The following is a 20614-nucleotide window of genomic DNA, read 5'->3' as shown; positions in this document are numbered from 1 at the left end:
AGGATGGATGACGTAGATGTCATTGGCTCTACCGCCCGCGCTGTGCGGTTGGAAAGAGACAATAACGTGGGTGGCATGAGAAGGAACCTGCCTTCAGAAGGTGTGTGTGTGGGAAGTATAGTCTGTGCTGGCTCATGCCGTCACTCAGGGACACTGGCTCTGGGCGTCCTCACGGGAGGCTGCCCACGTCTCTCCTGAGTCTGTGCTAGGACGGCGTCACTAACCAGAGGTTCCTGAGTCCTGGCAGGCTGACTCCCCTCTGCCTTACCCAACATCCCCTCCACAGTTCCCCCCTCCCTCTCCCCTCCCACTACTGCCAACCGCTTCTTCCCACCCAGCGGCAGGACCAGGGCTTGCACAGTTTGGTTAAACTGCTTCTCTTGTCACTGTGGCAGTAGGTCCACTGGCTGTCAGAGCCGGAGGGAAAGGGCCGGGGTTGGGGGAGGGGGCGCGGTCCTCCAGTAAAGCCTGAGAGCCACTGGCCTGAGTATTTTCAACTAATTTAACCGTGAAAGTCACTCATCTTCCCGGATCAGGCAGCCTACACTTAGAGCATCAAGACTGGGTTGAGGAGAGGTAGGGCATCTTTTCTGGGCATCCCAACCCTGTCGCAGGGTTCTCCCCTTACCTTTTGCTAGAGAGAAGCTGGGACCGTTCGTGCTGGGATTCTGGCGTCTGGGGAAAGGGTTTCATGTGATTCAATGAATTCACTGCTGGGGAGTTTACCTGTTGGTCCAAGAGAAAGTTTCACAGTGTAAGCATGAATCTAATGACATGGGGAAAATGTCTTTGATGTTATTTCTTAAAGGGAAAAAGCCAGCTAGAAAAGTTGGTATGTACATGTGTGGGAAAAAAAATAAATCTAGAGGTAGTCATGACCTTAATGAGGGGCATCACAACATTCTCTTTGGATGGCAGGATAATGGGTAATGTTTGATTTATTCTTTGTGCTTTTCTGTGTTTTCTAAGTTCTCCATATTGAGCCTGTATTACTTTTTAAAGTTAAGAAAAAGTGTTTAAAATGTGGTCTGACAGTTCTCCAGAACTCCTTCCTGGCTTTGCTTTCCCTCGTCCCAAAGAGATGCTGGCAGAGTCAGGAGCGATGCATTCATCGTGCATGTGGGGGCAGCTCCAGCAGGGTCCTGGAAACCTTGCGTGTCTCCACCCAGGTCTCCTGAGCAGCGACGAAACCCCAGCGGATCTGAGTCGTAGCAGAATGCCCCGCGCTTCTCCCAGAACATGAGAGCACGGGAGGCTTGTGAGCAGCTGCTGCCAGGCCGTCTCCCACTTCCTCGCCATCTCGCTCAGAGGCCGTCATGGGACAGTTTCTCATCACCTCCTATGTTCTAATGAGGGTTAAGGCTTTTTGCCTGCCCCACTCAGGGTATATCCGCCGGCTATAAAATGGCTTAGCGGCTGCATGGAATTGCTACAGGGCGCCCCATCATCCCTGCTGTGGTCACCTGGTCCCTTCTGTTTCAATGACATCCTGTGGCGTGGAGGGCACAGGGAGCTGACAGCTTGGCTACCCTGCCTTTCACTGTCTATGCAAGTAATAAACGGTCTGAATCCATCAGCCTCGACTGGGTCATACGGGATGCTGGGAGAACCCTCATCACTGTCCAGTGGCCGGATGCCCATGGGCACCAGCAGTGGCTGACGGTCTCACCCACTGATGACCTCCCGAGGGAGGCTTCTTAACTGGAGAGCAGGGGCACTGTGAACGTGACTGGGAACCAATGACATCTTTATTCTTCCTAACTTCTACCTGAAATTTAACATATCTTTCGAGGATTAAATGTAGACAACACACCACAGTAGAATGGGTGGTACCAGTGACTCCGCCACCAGTAGAAATTACAGATATTTTCAGATCACATTACAGTTGTTGCAGAAATCTTGAAATACTGTGTTCATCACTACTTTGAAATTGTGGTAAATATTGAGCCCCCCAGATCTTATTAATTAATGCATCTGTCAAATGGTATACATATTACTATACCATAACTGTGCTGCTAAAATATTGTGATAACTGCATTTCCATCTTATTGGTTTTATTTGTCATCTTGTGTATTTAGTTTTATCCAAATATGTTTCTCCATCGTCTGGTCACGAGGCCACTCGGTAATGTACGGGTTACTGCTCGGTTTTGTCCTTGGGACACTATCTTTTCTGGCTCTCAGTTTCTTGTCCTTAAAATGACACAATCAGCCTGTTAGAGACTTTCTAAGGGTTCTTCCAGCCACAAAAGTGGTAGGATTATGCGTATGTCATCTCTTTTATTATACACAGCCGAGGGGTCACATGAGGACAGTTGGAACTGGGGGTGTGTACTAACGTTTCTTAACTGGTTCTTTAGCCTTCATAATATTATAGAGAACTTCTAGGAATTTGTCTAGGAAATACGCAAAAATGTATCTTCAAATACTTTTCTAGTGAAACGACCCCCAAACAACCTAAGCATTAAACAGCAGGAGATTAAATATATTAGAATAAATCCATATGCTTTGAACAGTGACAGCACTGGAATGATGTCATGGCGTCATGCCATGGAAGAGGTGGCATGCTGGACCACTAAGTGAAAACAAAAGCCGTTTGTGATACTTGAAGACTAATACGATTCTATTTTTATAAAAGCATATGGTTGTATATGCATAAAAATATAAAGTAATATAATCCAACATATTAATATCGATTATCCTTAAATGGTGGGATTTCACCATTGTGTTTTTCTGTGTTTTCTAAAATGTATACCATATATACATATATACACACACATACGTGCATATATATGACTGTAATAAAGAACAATCAGTGTTGTCACTCCGTCTCCGGAAGCGATGGTGGCAATCCATCGGCTTGGGGAGCTACACCTCCCACCCCCTGCATTTCTATGCGTCAGGCACTAGCAAGGAAACGGTGAGCCCCTGACCACTCACGTTCCTTGTTACTAAAACGAGCCCTCGCTTCAGGAGGTAGGGGCTGAGAGCACGTGCACTGCGGGTCTAAGCCCCCATTCTTTTTCCTCTGCTCCCCCCCACCATGGGGCTGGGGGTCTGGCCCCTCCCTGGCTGCCCTGACGTTCCTCAGGCCCCAGCAGGAGGGTGGGCTCTGGGGCAGCGAGGGGCATGGCTGCCAGTACCTGCAGGCTGGTGGCCTCCTCTGCCCACCAGGCTTCAAACTCTTTCTGCAGCTTCACCTTGGCTTTGTCCATGAGTAGCTGCAAATGCTCAATCTCCACCTTCAGCGCCTTCAGGTGCGTGAACATTGCTTTATACCTGCAGTGGAGTCGGAGAGGAGTCTTGAAAGTCACTGGCAGGGAGGGAGGGCTCTAAAGAGACTGGCGGCGGCAGGGCCTGAGCCTCAGAAGCCTGGCCGTGCAGCCTTGGTGCCTGGGGCTGGGACCTTACAGTTGCCCACCCAGGCCAGAGTATGGCGCCAGCATGTGAGCCCACAGCCAGGTGTTTCTGTCCAGTGGGCCGCGGGGCTCTGTGTGTGACAGGACTAACCCCTCTCCAAGAAGGACAAGTACCATTACTGGGCACTGGAGGGCAGGCGTTGCTCTAGGCCCTTGCCGTCTATAAACTCATTTAATCCTCTTCACAACCCTATGGGGAAGGCGCTATTATCATCATCTCCCCTTTACAGATGTGGAACCCGAGGCATGGAGAGGTTAAGGAACTTGCTCTACGGCACCGAGCTAATAAACAGCGGAGCCAGGGTTTGAACCCAGGCCATCTGGGGGTGGGGGCAGTGCGACAGGGGGCGCTCAGGGTACATGTCTAGCCAGCCCAGGGGTGGGTGGTGTGTGTTACAGTGACAGCATCGCCCCCTTGAGAGTAAGGAAGGTTTCTTGTTTGGTTTCCCCCAAATGTCTCCGTGGCAGAGGAGATAGCTGTTGAATGCCTAAATGAATGAATGAACTGAGAAGCTTGTATCAGTAATGACCAGATGTCTGTTTATGCTTGAGGTTCCTCGCTCTGCAGGTTAAATCATTCTGGGGCCCTAAATGGCCGCAGGAGGGTCTGATATTCTCTGGACACCTTGCAGATAGGAGCCTCAGGAGAGAAGTGGGGGGAAGGAGGTCCTCCATGGTCATACTTCTGGGCTCCCCTAGAGGGCAGCAGCAGACAAGACTCGCCGCTTCCTGGGCTGCAGCCTGGGCTGGGGCTGCAGAGGCTGCTCTCCCTGCCCGATTCGGGGATCCCAGCGCTGGAGCCTGGCTGGGCCTTCTGCTCCCCACTCCAGCCTCACCCTGCCTCGGCTTCCTGCATCTCACGACCGCCTGCTGAAAGGTGGCACCTCCTCCAGCTATTTTAGGACCCGCTTCCAGAGTAGCTGCTGGCCTGGGACGGGCGTGGCCACCCTGCCCTGCCCCACAGCTCCAGGTGGCCCCGAGGGGCTGGGGTCAGGGTGTGTGTGGCGAAAAGAAAGGGCACCTTCTCTTTTCTTCCTGCAGTTGTGATCGCAGCTTCTCTTCCAGCAGGTCTGGCGTCGAGGGCACGGGTGTGTTTTCTGAGATACCTGGAGAAGGGAGATGCTGATGATTCCCTCCAGCGAGGAAGAAAGGTCAGGGGAGAGTGTGGTTTAGAGCGGATGACACAGTCATCGTGCGTCCCAGGTGAAAGGGGACCCTGTGAGTCCTTCTGGGGCCTTTGGATGGGCGCCTGCTTTACCCACCTCCTCTGGGTGGCAACCTCTGCGCGGCTGAGAGCCCCAGAGGAGGGTTCCATGATTATGCTCCATCCACTGTCCCTCCCACTGTCCCACATCTGTCACTGGAAGGGAATTCTTCCTTATATCGCTACCAATCCTTTTACCATGGAGTTCACTCGTTTGCTCTTGAGTCCCCAGGGAAGATGCAAAACACCATTTCCCCCTCCTCTGATACTGAGCCCTTCATAAACCAAGAAGGCATCACCAAAACGGCTCACATCTTACTTTGCATCAGCTGCGGTGCCGAATTCTCCGGCCTCAAATCATGTCTCCCGTTTTTGACTTCCCGCTGAAGCAGTGGTTCTAAGCCCGATTAACCCAATGTGCACCCAGGGCTGAGAACCATGCTCAGACGCCCTGCCCACAGGGCCCTGGCAAGTCCTAGGTGAGGGCTGTGCCCCCAGACACGCCAGCTGTCACTGCTGCTTGCCGGGTTGCCTGCTCTGGTGGCTTGTGTGCTCGTCTGGAGCCCATCCTTTCCTAGCCTGGTGGGTGGGGTCTGTCTATCTTCCCAGGAGGCTCTCGGTGGTTGTACTGCCTTTCTCAGCCTCAGAACGCGTCTTAGGAGTCATGCAGCCCCACTTTTTACTCTTTGGAGGGGAGACTCTATCACACGCTAGGTGCTTTCTGGACATGATCAGACTTAGTCCTTCTGGTACTCATTGGAGGTATTATTGCTCCCCTTTCACAGATAAGGGCATGGAGGTTCAAAGAGGTTAACCTGTCCAAGGCCGCGTGGCTAACTTGAGGAGCCTGGATCCAAATCCAGGTTTGTCTGGTTGCAAGGCTCTCGATTCAGAAATTCCTCCGATAACATTTCTGAGGATGGTCATCTGCTTTCTCCCCCCGTACTGCCGGGGGTGAGGCTGAGTGCTTTACACTGAGCATACCTCGTTGCGGGCAGCTCTGTTTCCTCTTAATTGGAGCTGAGACCTGCCCCACTAACTTCTTTTCACCTCTCCTTTGGAGCTCTGGAGCAGCACAGTTTGTCCTCCTTCTTAATCTGATGGTTCTTTAAATACTTTAACAGCAACAACAACAAAATACCACATGTGCCTGGAGCTTTATTCCCGGGCTGACTCTGCCTAATTCTCTCACCTAAGGGCTCAGTAGTAAGGTGACTTTCTAATCAATCTGAAGTACAGAGCATGAATCTGGACATCATACTCCAGATAGGCCCGAGAGGGGCAGAGTAGAGAAGAGTTCTCCTAGCCTTGAAAAATTTACGTTCTATATTTCTATAGGAGGTGAATTACTAACAATGACCATTTACCGAGCGCCTTCTATATTCCAGGTTCTGCCAAGTTCTACTAGACGCTGGGCTAGGTGGTCATCTTATTGCTAATTCTCAAAATAACTCAGCAGGGAAGGCATTACCATCTCATTTCAGTTAGATTCTGAGGCTCGGAGAGGTTGGTGAGTAACTCAAGGTCACAGAGCTAATAAGTGGTAGTGCTGGGATGTGAACCCAATTTTTCTGGTTCCAAAGAGCTAGATGTTTATACCAGGCAGCCCCCAGCACTGTTTTGGTTTTTCAGAAGCTTCGTCATTGTCATGGCCATGTCAGTTTGTCACTGTCTTCTGTTAAGCTTGCGGTCAGTTTACCCACGTTCCTATATTTATCAGTGGTTGTCGAAACGCATTCTATTTCAGTGTGATTATCCTTTTAATCACAAAGGCAACATTTCCCATTTATTGGGGGCTTAGCCTGCTGAGAGGTCCTTATTCTGGCATGCCTTATTCTTTCCCTCGGGGCTGCTTTGATGTCGTGATCTAACTCATTGATAAATACGCTAAGCGGATCAGGATTCTGTTCTTTGTCTGCCAGGCACCTGTTACCCTCTGTCCCTTGTGTCAAGTATCTCACCCCTGAGCAAGTGTCTCACTCATAGATACCACAGACTTCCCAGCCGAAGGCTATGCTGTCCCCCATGCTGGTGCATCTTAGTGGCCCTAATGAGCCAAACTGCCTGTCCTCGTCACCCGTGGTCCCCCAGGCCTAGGCACCGGAAGCCCCTCGAGGGCAGGGACTGGTCCCTCTGCTCTTTGTATCTCCCCAGTGCTTTGTTTGTTCAGACTCCACGTCCAGGGTGCCCTCAATGCTGCCCGTGCTCACTGGCCCTTGTCCTCTCTGGGAGACGTCAGACCTGATAAACTGAAGGAAGTATCTCAACACCAAACTGATAACAGTAGGACTTGAAATAGAATATTTCCTTTCCTAATGGTTTCAGAAATGGACACATGTATCTCCGAGTCTGTTAAAAAAGAAAAGCTGTGGCTCTCCTTTGTCCTTTTAACACTTTTTGATCCCATACCAAGGAACCCCCTGAGAGATGCAGTGAAGACCCTGCTCTGGGGTGAAGGCTGGGCCAGTGAGGAAACTGAGGCCAGATCAGGAAGGACCTTGAGGGCCTGGAAAGGACGTTGGCTCTGAGAGAGCTGAGAGGCTGGAGGGCGTTGCGGAGAGGAATGGTGTGATCTATTCCTCTGATAGCCAAGCCAAGTAGTTGCTTTGCTGGTCAAGACAGAGCTGCTCCAAACTGAAGCATAGTTAATGTGAGGTGGCGCCAGGGTGGTGAAAGGATCTGGGAAAGAAAGCTGGGGCAAGGGAGCTTGGGCAGCCAGAATGAGGGCACAGCGTACCCCCAAGACACAAGCTACCCGTGTTGCCATGACAACCAAAGGGGCCTCTCGCCAAAGTGATGTCTGCTGAGTGAAATGCATTGTAACCTCACCAGGAGACGGCCCTGGCTGCTCCTGCTGCTTGGCTAATCAGCCCTCTCTCAAGAGAAAGAGGGGCTGGGAACTCAAAGGGAACCAGACAAAACGACTGAGCAGGAACAGAGGAAAAGGGAGTACGTAAAGGGCAGTTGCGCTTTGCAGGTCCCCATGCCCGCTGGGACTGTGGCCAGGGACAGAAGCTCCAGTCACCTGACAGGAGGCACAAGGAGTCCTCCTTTCAAGCACAGGACTCTGGCTGGGATGGGAGCACTGAAGGTCATAGCCCCGAGTGGCCCATGAGGTCACACTGTGAGTCTGTGTGGGCAGCTGTCTCCCACACAATACAGAAGCGAAAAAGAAGGGCTTCATTCCAGCGGCTGTAGACCTGAACGTCACACACGGAGGAAGCCCTGAGCAGTCAAATAGTAACTGAAACGTACAAGGGCGTGGTGACTCAAGGGCACGCACATCTCAGGCTGACCCCACCTCTGATGTGTCAGGTGTTTGGAACCAGCAGCACAAGAACAAGTGGGTGCTTGCTGGGAAGGCCAGCCTCCTGTGGGTCCCCTCATACCTGGCATGATTTCAGGGTCACTGGAAAGATCACTGTACCTTCTCTTCCCACCTCCCCATACCCTACACACACACACACACACACACACACACACACACACACACACACACACACACACACACACACACACACACACCCAAAACTCTCCTACAGTCAGTAAATGTCTGAAATGTGCAGAATCTCATTTCTTTCATTCACTGGCTTTCTACTGGGGGTGCACCTGAGAATCACCTAAGATGCTTGTAAAAGCAGAGACTGCTGGGCCCCACCCCAGGCGTTCTGAGTTAGGATTTGATGGTAGGTTCCCCTGTGATTCCGACGCTCGCCCCTTGTTAAGAAACACCGTTCAAGGCTCTGTGTCCAGTTTCAGGGCAAGTACTCCATGCAGGAGTCCCTGAGGATGCAGGACCTGCAGGGGTTCATATAGGATGCTATATGGGGGCCAACATGGCCCTTTGCCCCCCACCCACCTTCCAGACCTTGGGAAGCCACTGTGGGGCAAAGGAGCTCAGGGGTTTGAAGCAAGCAAGTCACACTCTCTGCAGGGCTGGGCTGCCTGCACTTGGCCCTTGCAGGTGGTGGATCTCTGAATAACGATATCCACCACGTGGCTGCTCTGTGGCCCTTATATCACAAGCCCATCACAGATGGGGAAACTGAGTTCTGACAGGGGAAGTCATCTTCCCCGGGATCACACCACTGGTAAAAAGAGCCGGAGTCAGGACCCAGCTCTGTCTGACATCAAAGCTGGTGCTTTTTCCCTTGCAAGCCACTGGCATAATGAAGGCAGCCATGGGGCAGATCACTGAGGTTGACTCGTCCTTGGTATCTGAAGGTGATGCTCTTTTCCATGAATGCCTTTCAGGTGCGGGGCCGGGGCTGAGAAAAAGCCTCAGTCTCTCCCCCGAGTGCCAGCCTGTGCAGACTGCCCTTTCCTAACCGAAACCACGGCCTGCACGCTGCTCCCACCGGGTATCTGCAGCTCGCCTGATGGGTGCGAGGGGCTTCGCTACCCACGTTCCCCACGGGAGCCTGGCCCCCCCAAGGCAGCCCCCAGAACACCCGGAGCCAGCCTGCTTGTCTCCTTAGCTGTGTGTTAGGAATCCTAAGGAAGGCGGTATTGACATTTCCAAGCAGGCGCCAGCCGAAAGGGGCCCTGTGGTCTTCCAAGGAGCAAAGGCCGGTGCCCTGCACGGGAAAGGCCGTGAATTACGTGGCTGTACCGTGGCAGACGAGACAGCAGAGCCACGGAGGCCTTCCAGCAGGTGGCCTTAGCTATCCAACTATGGATTCGCTCCCTGAACACCCACTCTGGGCCTCCTTGGGCTACACTGTCTCACAGAGCCCAGATCACAGCCTCCCCTTGCTTCCGAAGTCAAAGTGTCTATTCTACCCAAGACGGATGATGTCAGTAGCTCAATGACCACAATGGTCAGCAGCTCAGAGGCAAAGATTCTGGCTTCCCCATCAGACCATTTCCTGTTTCATGGCTCAAATGTATTGCCAGCTGGAGTGATCACACGCTGACAGGTGCTTAGGGCCACCATGCCTCTTGGTGTTGATTTTGTGTAACACCGTCGCTGTCCACAGCAGGCTCGGACTCAAGGGCGTGGTGAATACCCTGCGGACCCAGGGCTCAGGTCATTGTTCAGGCCCCCACTCACCACTGCCGTCCTACCCGCAGGGAGAATGGGGCGCTCTCCAAGAGCACAGATGGTCCAGCTTTAGCACAATCAACATCCTTCCCCATGCCGGTTTGGAGCCTGGACTCTGCCCATGGAAGGCCAGCTGCGTCCCTTCCCTCCTGAGTAACTGCCTCTGCGTCCACTCTGGGCCTCTCTGCCCACGACCAGACCCCTGGGATGGTGGCCTCTCTCCTTCGGCATCGCTCCCCTCCACTGCATTCCCGGAGGAGGACGCGGCCCACACAGAGGGTCAGTGTGGACTTGCAAGCGATACAAGGGAGACCCCAGGAGCATCCCACATTCCCAGGAAAGATGCTTCTCGTCGCCTTACTCACTTCCCGACCACGATCACCTCTGCTCAAATGGGAGCTCTCTCCTTCCCCCAGCTCTCCACAGTCCTTTCTGCTGGGACCCCAGCCCCATCTCTGCGTTCCGGTCGGCATTCTCTGGGTGCAGCCACTCAGAGCCTGGCACCTCCTTCTGAGGCTCCTGGTACCCTCTCCCCACCCCCTTCAGCGGCAGGCCTGTGCAAAGGCTGCTCCTGCCTGCGTCCAGCCCACTGAGGCCTCCTCACTCCTCAGAAGTGTGCCGACATTACTGAACTCAGGGTTTCTCTACGAGCCCGAGTCCGTCGGCAATTCTACCCTCTTGTCACTTTTGCCTCACTGACCAGTGGTGACCACATTTCTTAATCTCAGTGGCTTTTCAGAGAGACATTAGCAGGAAGCTTGGCATGCCTAAAACCCAGCTATATCCTTGTCACACTGGACCTAGCGAGTCTGGAGTGTTCTCAGGATACCTATGACCTGTTGGGGAGGGCAGTTTTCCCCACACCTGTGAGGGTGAGCACAGGCCTTCCTCCTGTGAAAACCTCTAATGATAATGATTAGTGGGGTTTGGTCAATTCTCTTGATTGGCTTGTAAAAGAAATTTTAGGACTTCTAGGAATTGAACTGAGAATCCTTCATAAAATCATCTCCCTCCACTTTTGGACAACTTATCTGCTACTAGGCAATTTGTAAGCCAATCTGTTCATTTGGCAAAATTTTGTTGTATTTCGGAGTCAAAAGTGAGGTCGGAAACAGACTACACAGTAGAACCGGCACATTTTCAAAGTGAGGTGGCAAGAGTGGGCAGACAACCCAAATGAAAAGGGCCCAAAGAAATTTCTGGAGAGTTTTTTTAAAGACCCTAGTAGTTTGCCTTCAGCCCACCTTATCCGCTTCACTGGGGGGAATGTGTGTAGAGATCCTTCCCAAGGTAGGGAGAGGGCTTGAAGGAGACAGCTCAGAAAGCTTGATGAGAACTCTTGGGAATCTGTGTGTTTGTGGTGTGGTGTGTGTGTGCGCATGACGTGTGTTGTGTGTGTGCACGGTGTGTGCTGTGTGTGCATGGTATGTGCTGTGTGTGTGCATGGTGTGTTGTGTGTGCACGGTGTGTTGTGTGTGCACGGTGTGTTGTGTGTGTGTGTTGTGGACAGAACTGTGACTCCCCTCAAGAACTCTAGAGGGTGGGGCACGTGATGCTGTGTGAGAAGCAAGAGCAGAGTGGCTGCCATTTCTGTGGCAAAAGCATGGGCTCCAGCATGGAGGAGAGTCAGTTAGGGTCACCTGAGGTCAGAGGCATGCTGGCAGATGTGTCACAACCAGCTCTCTGGAGAGAAAAAGCCCTGATTTGTAGTGTTTGCCAGTGTTTGTGGTGTGACTGATTTCACGCCACCAGCATGGTGCTCCCGAATCTGGAGCTGGGAGGAGATGCCCGTGGTCAGTGCTCGTGAGCCAGGGTGAGCAGGGTCCAGCACAGCACTCAGACCCTCCGGCGCGCCACTTAAAACCTAGATCCCTTTTAATAAAGCCACCTAGAGGGACCTTAGGAGAAACAAACCTGGCGGTGGACCACAGGAAGCCTGGGAGAGCTGGGCCTGTTCCTTTTGCTTCTCCAAATCCACTCTCCGCCCTCTCCTCTTCTGCTCCTCACCCCAGGAGCCTGGCTGCTAGAACAGTGGGCTTCCTTGCCCTCCGCCCTCTGGCTGGACTCAGCCGATGGGGAACATGGGCAGGGACTGGAGCATGGGAGGGGACAGGCTGAGGTATTTCTTTCCCCAGACATCTCTGTAGAGGCCACGAGCTGGATGCCCTGCTTTACTGAAGGTCACAGCTCCTATCAGACGGCCAGAGCCTTTTTGCACAGTCATTACTTTTTTTTTTTTAACATCTTTATCAGAGTATAATTGCTTTACAATGATGTGTCAGTTTCTGCTGTATAACAAAGTGAATTGGCTATACGTATACATATATCCTCATATCCCCTCCCTCTTGCGCCTCCCTCCCACCCTCCCTATCCCACCCCTCCAGGTGGACACAAAGCACCGAGCTGATCTCCCTGTGCTATGTGGCTGCTTCCCACTAGCTATCTAGTTTACATTTGGTAGTGTATATATGTCCATGCCACTCTCTCACTTTGTCCCAGCTTACCCTTCCCCCTCCCTGTGTCCTCAAGTCCATTTTCTAAGTCTGAGTCTTTATTCCTGTCCTGCCCCTAGGTTCTTCAGAACCATTTTTTTTTTTTAGATTCCATATATATGTGTTAGCATACGGTATTTGTTTTTCTGTTTCTGACTTACTTCATCCTGTATGACAGATTCTAGGTCCATCCACCTCACTACAAATAACTCAGTTTTGTTTCTTTTCATGGCTGAGTAATATTCCATTGTATATATGTGCCACATCTTCTTTACCCATTCATCTGTCGATGGACACTTAGGTTGCTTCCATGTCCTGGCTATTGTAAATAGAGCTGCAGTGAACATTGTGGTACATGACTCTTTTTGAATTATGGTTTTCTCTGGGTATATGCTCAGTAGTGGGATTGCTGGGTCGTATGGTAGTTCTATTTGTAGTTTTTTAAGGAAACTTCATATTGTTCTCCATAGCTGCACAGCCATTTCTGTCTTCAAGTTTCATAACTGCTCATTCCCTTGCCCTCTTAGGCCTGATGCTTCCTGCCTTGCTGCTGTTATTACCTCTGGGGTACTGCGATCTCCTTTGTGGTTTCCCTACCCTCTGCTCACGCCTTTGTCAACAGGACTTTATTCAACTCTCTTCACAATAGCTAATTTGAGTAGTGCCACTTGCTTCCCGTTTGGACCCTAACCTGTACAGGTAAGCAACTGTCCGAACGAGGTGCATTCCCTCGAGACAAGGAATGTGTGGGTGAGGGGCCTCCAGGGACCCGTGAAAGTACCCCGAAAGAGCAAGAGTCATCTTTGAACATTTGCTGGGCCCAGAGAGCACAAAGCTGTGTTACAATGGTACCAGTTCAGTGTGATCTTTACCAACTGCCTTTCCTCCCTTCCTTCTTCTCTCCAACTCCTTCTGGGGAAACAGCTTAGCAGGCTGAGGGAAGAAGTGAGTTAGAGAGAGAAGGAGCTGACCATGTCCCTCTCTTTCTGGTGGTTGGCCTTAGCTGGGGAAAGGGAGGGAAGTCTTTTCTTTGAGTGAAATTTGAACTATTGAGACTCTAGTTACAATATAGAATGACCATTGTGAGTTTCTGTCTTTTTTGTTGTTGTTTGTTTTGCTGGTAATTAACAATGAACAATTGAGTTACTGGGCTGCCCAGTTTCTTCCAGGGGCAGGAGAAGAACTCTCTCCATTGTGAGGATTTATAGAAACGGGGAGAGCAATAAAAAGCAGCCTTCACAGGCGCTTCCCCTGTATTGTTCAACATGCAGGCAGACCATCTGCAGCTGTTAGTCCCTCCCAGAGAATACAAGGCACCTGGAGGAGAAAATGAATGGCGGTAAACTTTCCGTTTTCCTCTTTAAGTAAAATGATCCTGACGTGAACGGTAGTGAGGAAAATGAAGATGAACTGGAATTGAATTGGGATTCACTTTTTACTACCACTTCTACCAACACAATGATTCCACAAGAACAGTCATTTGTGTTTGATTCCTGAACCGTTGGAATCTAGTCCTTCACAGAAATTATTATAAACCATTACAAACACAAAAAAATATTCAAAGAATGATATAATAACAATAGTATTTTGGATAATCTAAAAATCAGCAGTTTGCCACAGCTGCCTTAGACTTGGGCTTTGTTTGGAGCTAGAAGGGTTCAGAATTGGTGGAGGCCTCCTTTGCGCCCTCCCCTAGCCCCACCCTCCCTCCCTGAAGGTAACATCACTGTCCGGATGGAGCTCCACAGCCTTCCCTTCGTGCTTTTATATTCGCGCTGTGTCTTTAGTGCCCTGTAAACATTACTTAGCCATTTCTTGACTTAAGGGGTGGCAGAGTGTTCTCTTTATAACCGTTTGTCAGACTGTGCACCTGTACTTGTGTGTTTTATGAATCTTTCATGTCCAAAATCTTTCATGTCCCTCCCCCCCGACAAAAACTATTGAAAATTTTGGAATTTACACAAGTGGTACGGGTCCATATATATCCTTCAGCAATTTTCTTTCTTTCAATCACCATTGTGTTTTTGAGACGTAGTCACACTGCTACACGTAAATCTAGTTTATCCATGTTGGATTCTCTAAGGTGTTCCACTGTATGACTGTATCACAGCTCTCGCTCCCTTATCCACCCCCTGTGGGGGACCTTTGCGTGGTCTCCTGTCTTGGTTCTTGTTCGTTTGACTGTCTGCTATGATAAGAACAATGCTGCCAGGAGTGCCCCCTCGGGCACACATGTGACACCATCTCAGGTATATGTTCCTAGGCGTGGAATTGCCAGGTGGTGGAGGTTGCATATCTTCTAGATATTGCAGATTTCAGATATTGCCAGATTCATCCCCAATGGTTGGTCATAGACTTTATCTATACAATTCACTTCTCCCTGCTTCTCTTTTCCTTTTCTTTTTTTATATGGAAATTGCTCTGCTCTGCTCTCTGGGTGTCCCCTGCCCACAGCTCTCTGTACGACAGTGCCCTCATGGTTTTCTGAATAGACATCAGTATTTTCAGAGCACCACTTAGAGCTTTATGTTGGTTATTTGGAACACAAAGCACCCATCGTTTGTATCTGAGCACAGATGACCCTGGTTTCTTGTTGGTAGGTCTTCCCCAAACTCATCATCAGTTTCCTTGGGGATTTAGGAAGGTCTTACCCAGCTCCACTATGCTTGCAACAGAATAGGTCCTGCAAAACAGTAAGAACTTTTCTGGGCTGAGACTGGCCAAACACAAGAGAGGACAGATGCAGGAGCCGGCCGTGGTATATTTTATCAGATACATTTTTGCAGGTGAAGTCAAGAGGTTAGAATTTTGTCTACTGTGTTTGATTGTTATGGACTGTGTCCCCTCCAAAATTCACATGCTGAAATCGAATCCCTAATGTGATGGTATCTGCAGGTAGGTAATTGGGTCATGAGGGTGGAGCCCCCATGAATGAGATTAGTGCCTTTCTAAGAAGAGACCAGAGAGCTGGCTTGATCTTTCCAGCACAATTGGACACAACGAGAAGCCGGCAGTCTGCGCCCAGGAGAGGGACCTCACCAGAACCTGACTCTGATCTCAGGCTTCCAGCTTCCAGAACTGTGAGAAATAAATCTCCATTGTTTATCAGCCACCTAGTCTGTGGTAATTTGTTACAGCAGTCCCAACTGATGGAGACATTGGTCAAATGCCTAATTCACTCAAAGCAGCACATATGGTTTCTGCATATCTGCACAATGAAAAATGTGGCTCTGGCAACCAGTAACAGGATCATCAGTGTTCAAGTGCTCAAAGGAATAGACAGCCCCTTCCTGGGGCTTGATGTATTTTTGCAAAGAAGAGTGATTTATAGAACCTGTGAGCAAATGTGGGTAGAGAGACGTGGTGACTGGGGACCATGGTGACCTCCACCAGTTATGCCAACTCATGTTGGTAGCCCAGGACTGTGGTAGCTCTGTGGCCAGGGGCTCTGCCCACTGCCTGGGCATTTGGTTCCCAACACCCAGAGTCACGGTTCATGACAATTCACTGAGCATCTACTTTGTCCTCGGCTCCATCACATATACACCTCGCTCAGCACTGAGATCAGTCCTGGGGAGTAGGTGTTCTTCTTCCCTTACGGACACGGAAATGCAGGAAGGTTAATGGGCCAAAGTCACATGACTAGCGAATGGCAGAGGCACCATCAAGCAGGGTTCTCCTGACTCTAGAGCGAGGGCTCTTTTTACTAAACCATGGTCGCAGTTCAAGACTCACCCCGGGGCTGATGCCCACAGCCTTCCATTCTCCAGAACGGCTGCTGAGGGAGTCGGAACTCCTCAAAGGGTCTGGAGCCTTGGCAACTGGGAACTGGGCAGGGAAATGGGGTGGGGACTCCTTATGACTCCCAGCCTCCATCTTGAGCCTGGACATTTGGCCAAGGACCTTGTGTCACCGAAGCTGACCCTATATTCACAAGCACCTGTGGAGTAGAATCGGCTCAGGTGAGACTTTATCACTGGTCTTACAGAGCCACCTGAGTCCTTTTGGAACCAGCTGAGATGCCATCTCAGCCTCTGGGGCAGCTGCTTCCTTTTCTTTATCCCTTACTCCAAAGGGTCGGCATTTAGATCATTCATTTCAGGTAGGATGAAAACATCTCTAACCAATCCAAGCCCTCGCACGTCTCCTTGCCAAGGCTGTGAGTGTTTTCTGCATGTCTTAAGGAACTCTGTATCCACAAAGAGATACAATTGTGGCACTTGATGGCTGAGGAGTGTTAGAGTCATTTGTTCATTCAACCAGGGATCTGTAGACGTCCGCTAAGTCCCAGGGACTGTGATGGGCTGTTGGGCACAGGATATCATTTAATCCAACCACCCCCATTTTACAGATGTTGGAACCTAGGCACAGAGTCCCTTAGCTGGTGAATCTTTAAGGCAAAAATCGGATCCCTTAGATATCACTGATTTATTCAGCTAACACTTAGGGAGGACCTTCTGTGTGCCAATCACTGTGCTTGGGGCTGGGGGAGAAGGATAAAAGACTTCTATACTATAAAGATAAAAGACTTCTATACTTGTATAATTACTATACAAGTGACAAGTTCTCTTATAGAAGCATATGCAGAGTTCCGTGTGAGCCCAGGGGAAACTGAGATAGCTCTGGGGAAGGGAAGCTTGGACTGTCTGCCTTTGGAAATGTCTCAGAAAGAGCTGCAAGTTCCGAAGGGAGGAAGATGTGTTCAAAGCTCAGAACCTTTTCTTCAAGCAAAGGCTTAATGACAAAAAGAGAAACAGAAGTTGCTTTGGTTGAACCAGGTGAAAATCCTGGGGTCCTGCCATTTGCACCCTGGGTCCCCTCACCCTCACCCTGTGGTCCCAAAGGGGCCATAGGGTGGCCCAAATGGGTCCCCTAGAGCCCAATTTGAAAACCACTGGGCTAGCTGATGCCGGGAGGGTTGCTCCAGTTGTCTCCATCAGTGGTTCCTCCCCTCATCCTGGAATTCCTGGTCTCACACTGGGTGCTCAGTCCAGTCTGCTGAATAAATTGATGACAGTCTGGCCTTTTGCTTTCTCTCAGATTTGTGGCTCCCGGGCTCAGAATTCCAAAAAGCATTTCAAGACTCAGGCTTAATTTTCCACCACACGGGAGAAGGTGGCAGTGGTGGTGGCCTGTCTTTGGAGAATGGCAGGGACGCCACAAGAGGTCACTGCAGGAACACCGTTCAGGAGAAAAGAACTCCTCAGAGCGCTCTAAGCTGGAACAATGAGGTAGAACAGGGAGCCTTCAGGGTCAGTGCCTCTGTCGACCCTCATTAAGGCCCTGCTGGGATTCAGCGCTGTCACTGCCGGCTCTTCAGGTCAGGTAGCGTGCTCTACCCGGTGGTAATCCAAGGGCCCCACGAGGCATTGCAGCCACAATGGCCTGTTCTCAGGGGTCGCTTCTGTGTGGCATGTGGTCAGCGTGGGACTCCCCGGGCAGCCCCAGATTTCGCTGGGCAGTGTCTGCAGCAGGTTTACCCAGAGATGGCCAGGAGTCCTCAACCCCTCCCTGGGCCTGGGCTGCAGGCGTGTGTACCCGGAGGAATCACCCAGTGCAGGGGCCGGGTGAAGGCTTGGGTGAGGGGGGTCTCCAGGGTGGTACAGATTATTTACTCATCAGTCAGGTAGCAAAGGCTGAGGAGTTCGAGCTACCGCCTGGGGCTTTCTTTTCCTAAAAGGCCTCTTTGACCAAGACTTCCTTGCTCAGAAATGCTCAGTGGCTCAACTGCCTGTGAGAGAAATCTTTGGATTCAAGGCTCTCAGTGAACTGGCCCAGCTCACTGTGTTAGCCTTTTTCTGGACTACTTCATATCAACTCCCCACAAAGCACAAAACAAACACATACCCCACACACACACACACACACACACACACACACACACACACTGTATACACCCCCCCACATACATATACATACACATCACACACACACTAAATACACATACATCCCCTTCATACACACATATCACACATACACACACACACACACACACACACCCCGAATCAGCCTTCCCCCCACTCCCCACCCCAGCACACACACGACAACTATCCCCTGCTCCCACCCTCCTCTCTGTGGTTCTGACTCGTGCTTATTCTTCAAGGCTCAGCTCAGGCCCATGGCCTTGGTGACACCCCCCAGGGGCCACTCTCTCTGTTAAGATCCTGGAGCTCTGATGGTCTGTCCCTCTCACCTGCCACATTTCACACGCTACTTGGTAGTGCGATGGGCCTTTTGAATTTTAATCACAGGCACATGGTAGAATTTTGATTGTGAGCTGCAGGGTATCCAGGCCCTGATCAAATAGTGCTTGGAAGAGACACCTGAGAGGGAGGGCACAGCTCCCGTTCCTGGGATGGCTTCCTGGGCTCGCCCTGAGCTGTGAGGCCGTCAGAAAGCAGGGTTCCTGGAGTACATCACCTCTCAGTGAGTTACGCGCTAATGTCAGGCCTCTCGCTTTTACAGAGGGTCAATGCGAGAATCATCTTGTGGAACATTTCGGTATCTTTTGTAAAACTGCAGTTGACGACATCATTCACTATGTCACTCAGTGTCCTTTACACAAAGGTCCCCACGATAAATTCTGGTCTGTGTTTAGTTCCAGAAGACATTTTATTTCTGCAGATAAATTAGTTAGTATGCTTCCTGTAGTCAGAAAATGAAAACTGTGTAACTCTGGGTACTCCTCTTTCTGCTCGGTGGCTAGATAAGACAGAGTCGGATTTATTGCCTTGTGTTGTAATCCGCTCAGCTGTGGGCTCCGAAAGCACTTACTCCTTCTACTTCTTTTAAATGGACTTATTTTACGTTCAAATGTCTCATTCCACTTTTGCAAGATGTGTGAGTCTGGGAGTCATCTGGGGAAGCACTGACTTGGCCTGTTTATTGCCTGTGCTGGCTGCCGGGGGTACAGAGATTAACTTGACTGCCCCCAGCTTTCCAGGAGCTCACATTTTAGAGTGGAGAATAGCTATGGAAATAAATAATTACAAAACAAGGCTAAAGGACAAAGCAGACTGGCGAGAAGCGGGTGGGCAAGGCTGCATGGAGGAGGTCAAGGCCAACTTGGTTTGGGGCTACAGCAGGAAGAGGACAGTGGATAGAATAATACATATGTCTAAATCCGGAATTAGATAAAGAGTTATCTTTTTAATGTATATATCCCCTTGGGCTGGCTACGCACCCTTCGAGGGCAGGCACTGAATCCCTGTCCCTCTGTGGACTCCATAGTGCTCAGCCTGGGGCTGAGGGCCGTGCGGTGTGGTGGTTACAGCACAAGCTCTCAAGCTACATCTGCATTTGCATCCTTAGCTGAGCAAAGCTGGGTAGGTTCACCTTAACCCCTTTGGGCCTTAAGTAAAGTGAGGATAATAGTAGTACCTCCCGCATGGGGATTTTAGGAGCTTCAAAGAGGGAAATACAAGGAAAGAGCTTAGAGCCATGGCACATGGGGAGGTACTCAAGAAACGTCTGCTGATTAGTCCCCGCTGCGTCACTGACAACACTTTACCACGCTGGGGAGCTAGCACAACAGAGAGGGAAAAACACACGCAGCTGATTTCAGCAAAGCACTCTCAACTCAGCCAGCTCGATCTAGTTCAGTTAGGATCACTTTCAAATGATGCTTCATTGAAAAATAATAGTTTTATTGTTTCCTGAAATAGTGTGCGGGAGTCAGCCCTGCTCTAAGTCCACCAGTAACTTGTTTGTTGATGATATTCTTAGAACCGGTCATTGATGATTTTCTTAAGAAACCCACTCCCTCCAGCTCTGGCTGTCACATCCAGGGGGCCCACTGGGCCCAATTCTTCTCTTGCCCCACCGTCTCCGTCGGTTTCCCTGGTCACTGCCTTTCGAAAGGACCAGGTTCCTTGGGTGGGCAGTGAATGCGGGCAGAGCCATGATGTGGATTTTCAGCTGGGAAGGGGAGTAGAAGGCTTCTGAAGAGCAAAGATGCTCACGCACAGAATGGGCCTTTCCACGGGTGCTTCTCTGTGTGCCAGTGGCGTGGCGGGAAATGGTTAACAACCAGCTCTCTGGGAAAGAAAGCCCCAGTTTATAACAGTATTTGCCCTTGGTGTAGATACTCCCACTGTGGCTGATTTCAAGCTGCCAGTGGGATGTCACTGAGGGTGGAATTGGGAAGAGAGGCACAGAAGCACACCGTGAGCCAGTGTGTCCAGGACACAGACGCAGTCATTGTGGATAACCTCATGAGCAGAGATAGCAGTAAAATGTAGTAAATGAATCAGGAAGTGATGCATTTTGAGTGTTCCCCAAATTCCTGACAGGGTGACATGCTCTCCCCTGGCTCTGGCCTTCTTTCATCAGTCTGCTGTCTCTTCCACACGGGGCCTCTCACCTCACCATTAAGTACACTTTACGAGATTACACTTCTGCAAATTTTCTTGGCCGTATGTCTACTGATACAAACAGAGACATATTCTTACGCAAAA

The 20614-nt window shown here is 50.5% G+C and overlaps 1 protein-coding gene across 1 annotated transcript in view; it reads right to left on the bottom strand.

Moving 5' to 3' along the window:
* The window catches only part of KIF6 (kinesin family member 6), a gene marked incomplete at its 3' end in the record, with an annotated part of 379495 nt that overhangs the window by 11627 nt on the left and 347254 nt on the right, over nt 1-20614 (bottom strand). The window contains exons 17-19 of the mRNA XM_079934314.1: nt 4440-4524; nt 3143-3278; nt 629-726 (exon numbers count right to left, since the gene is read on the bottom strand). Coding sequence (XP_079790440.1) covers nt 629-726; nt 3143-3278; nt 4440-4524 — 319 coding nt within the window. The remainder of the gene's footprint in view (nt 1-628; nt 727-3142; nt 3279-4439; nt 4525-20614) is intronic.

Source organism: Stenella coeruleoalba (genome assembly GCF_951394435.1).
Source record: "Stenella coeruleoalba genome assembly, chromosome: 10".
Classification (NCBI taxonomy): Eukaryota; Metazoa; Chordata; class Mammalia; order Artiodactyla; family Delphinidae; genus Stenella; species Stenella coeruleoalba.
Note: the sequence above shows the minus strand (reverse complement) of the source record. Positions and strands in the feature narration are given on the sequence as shown.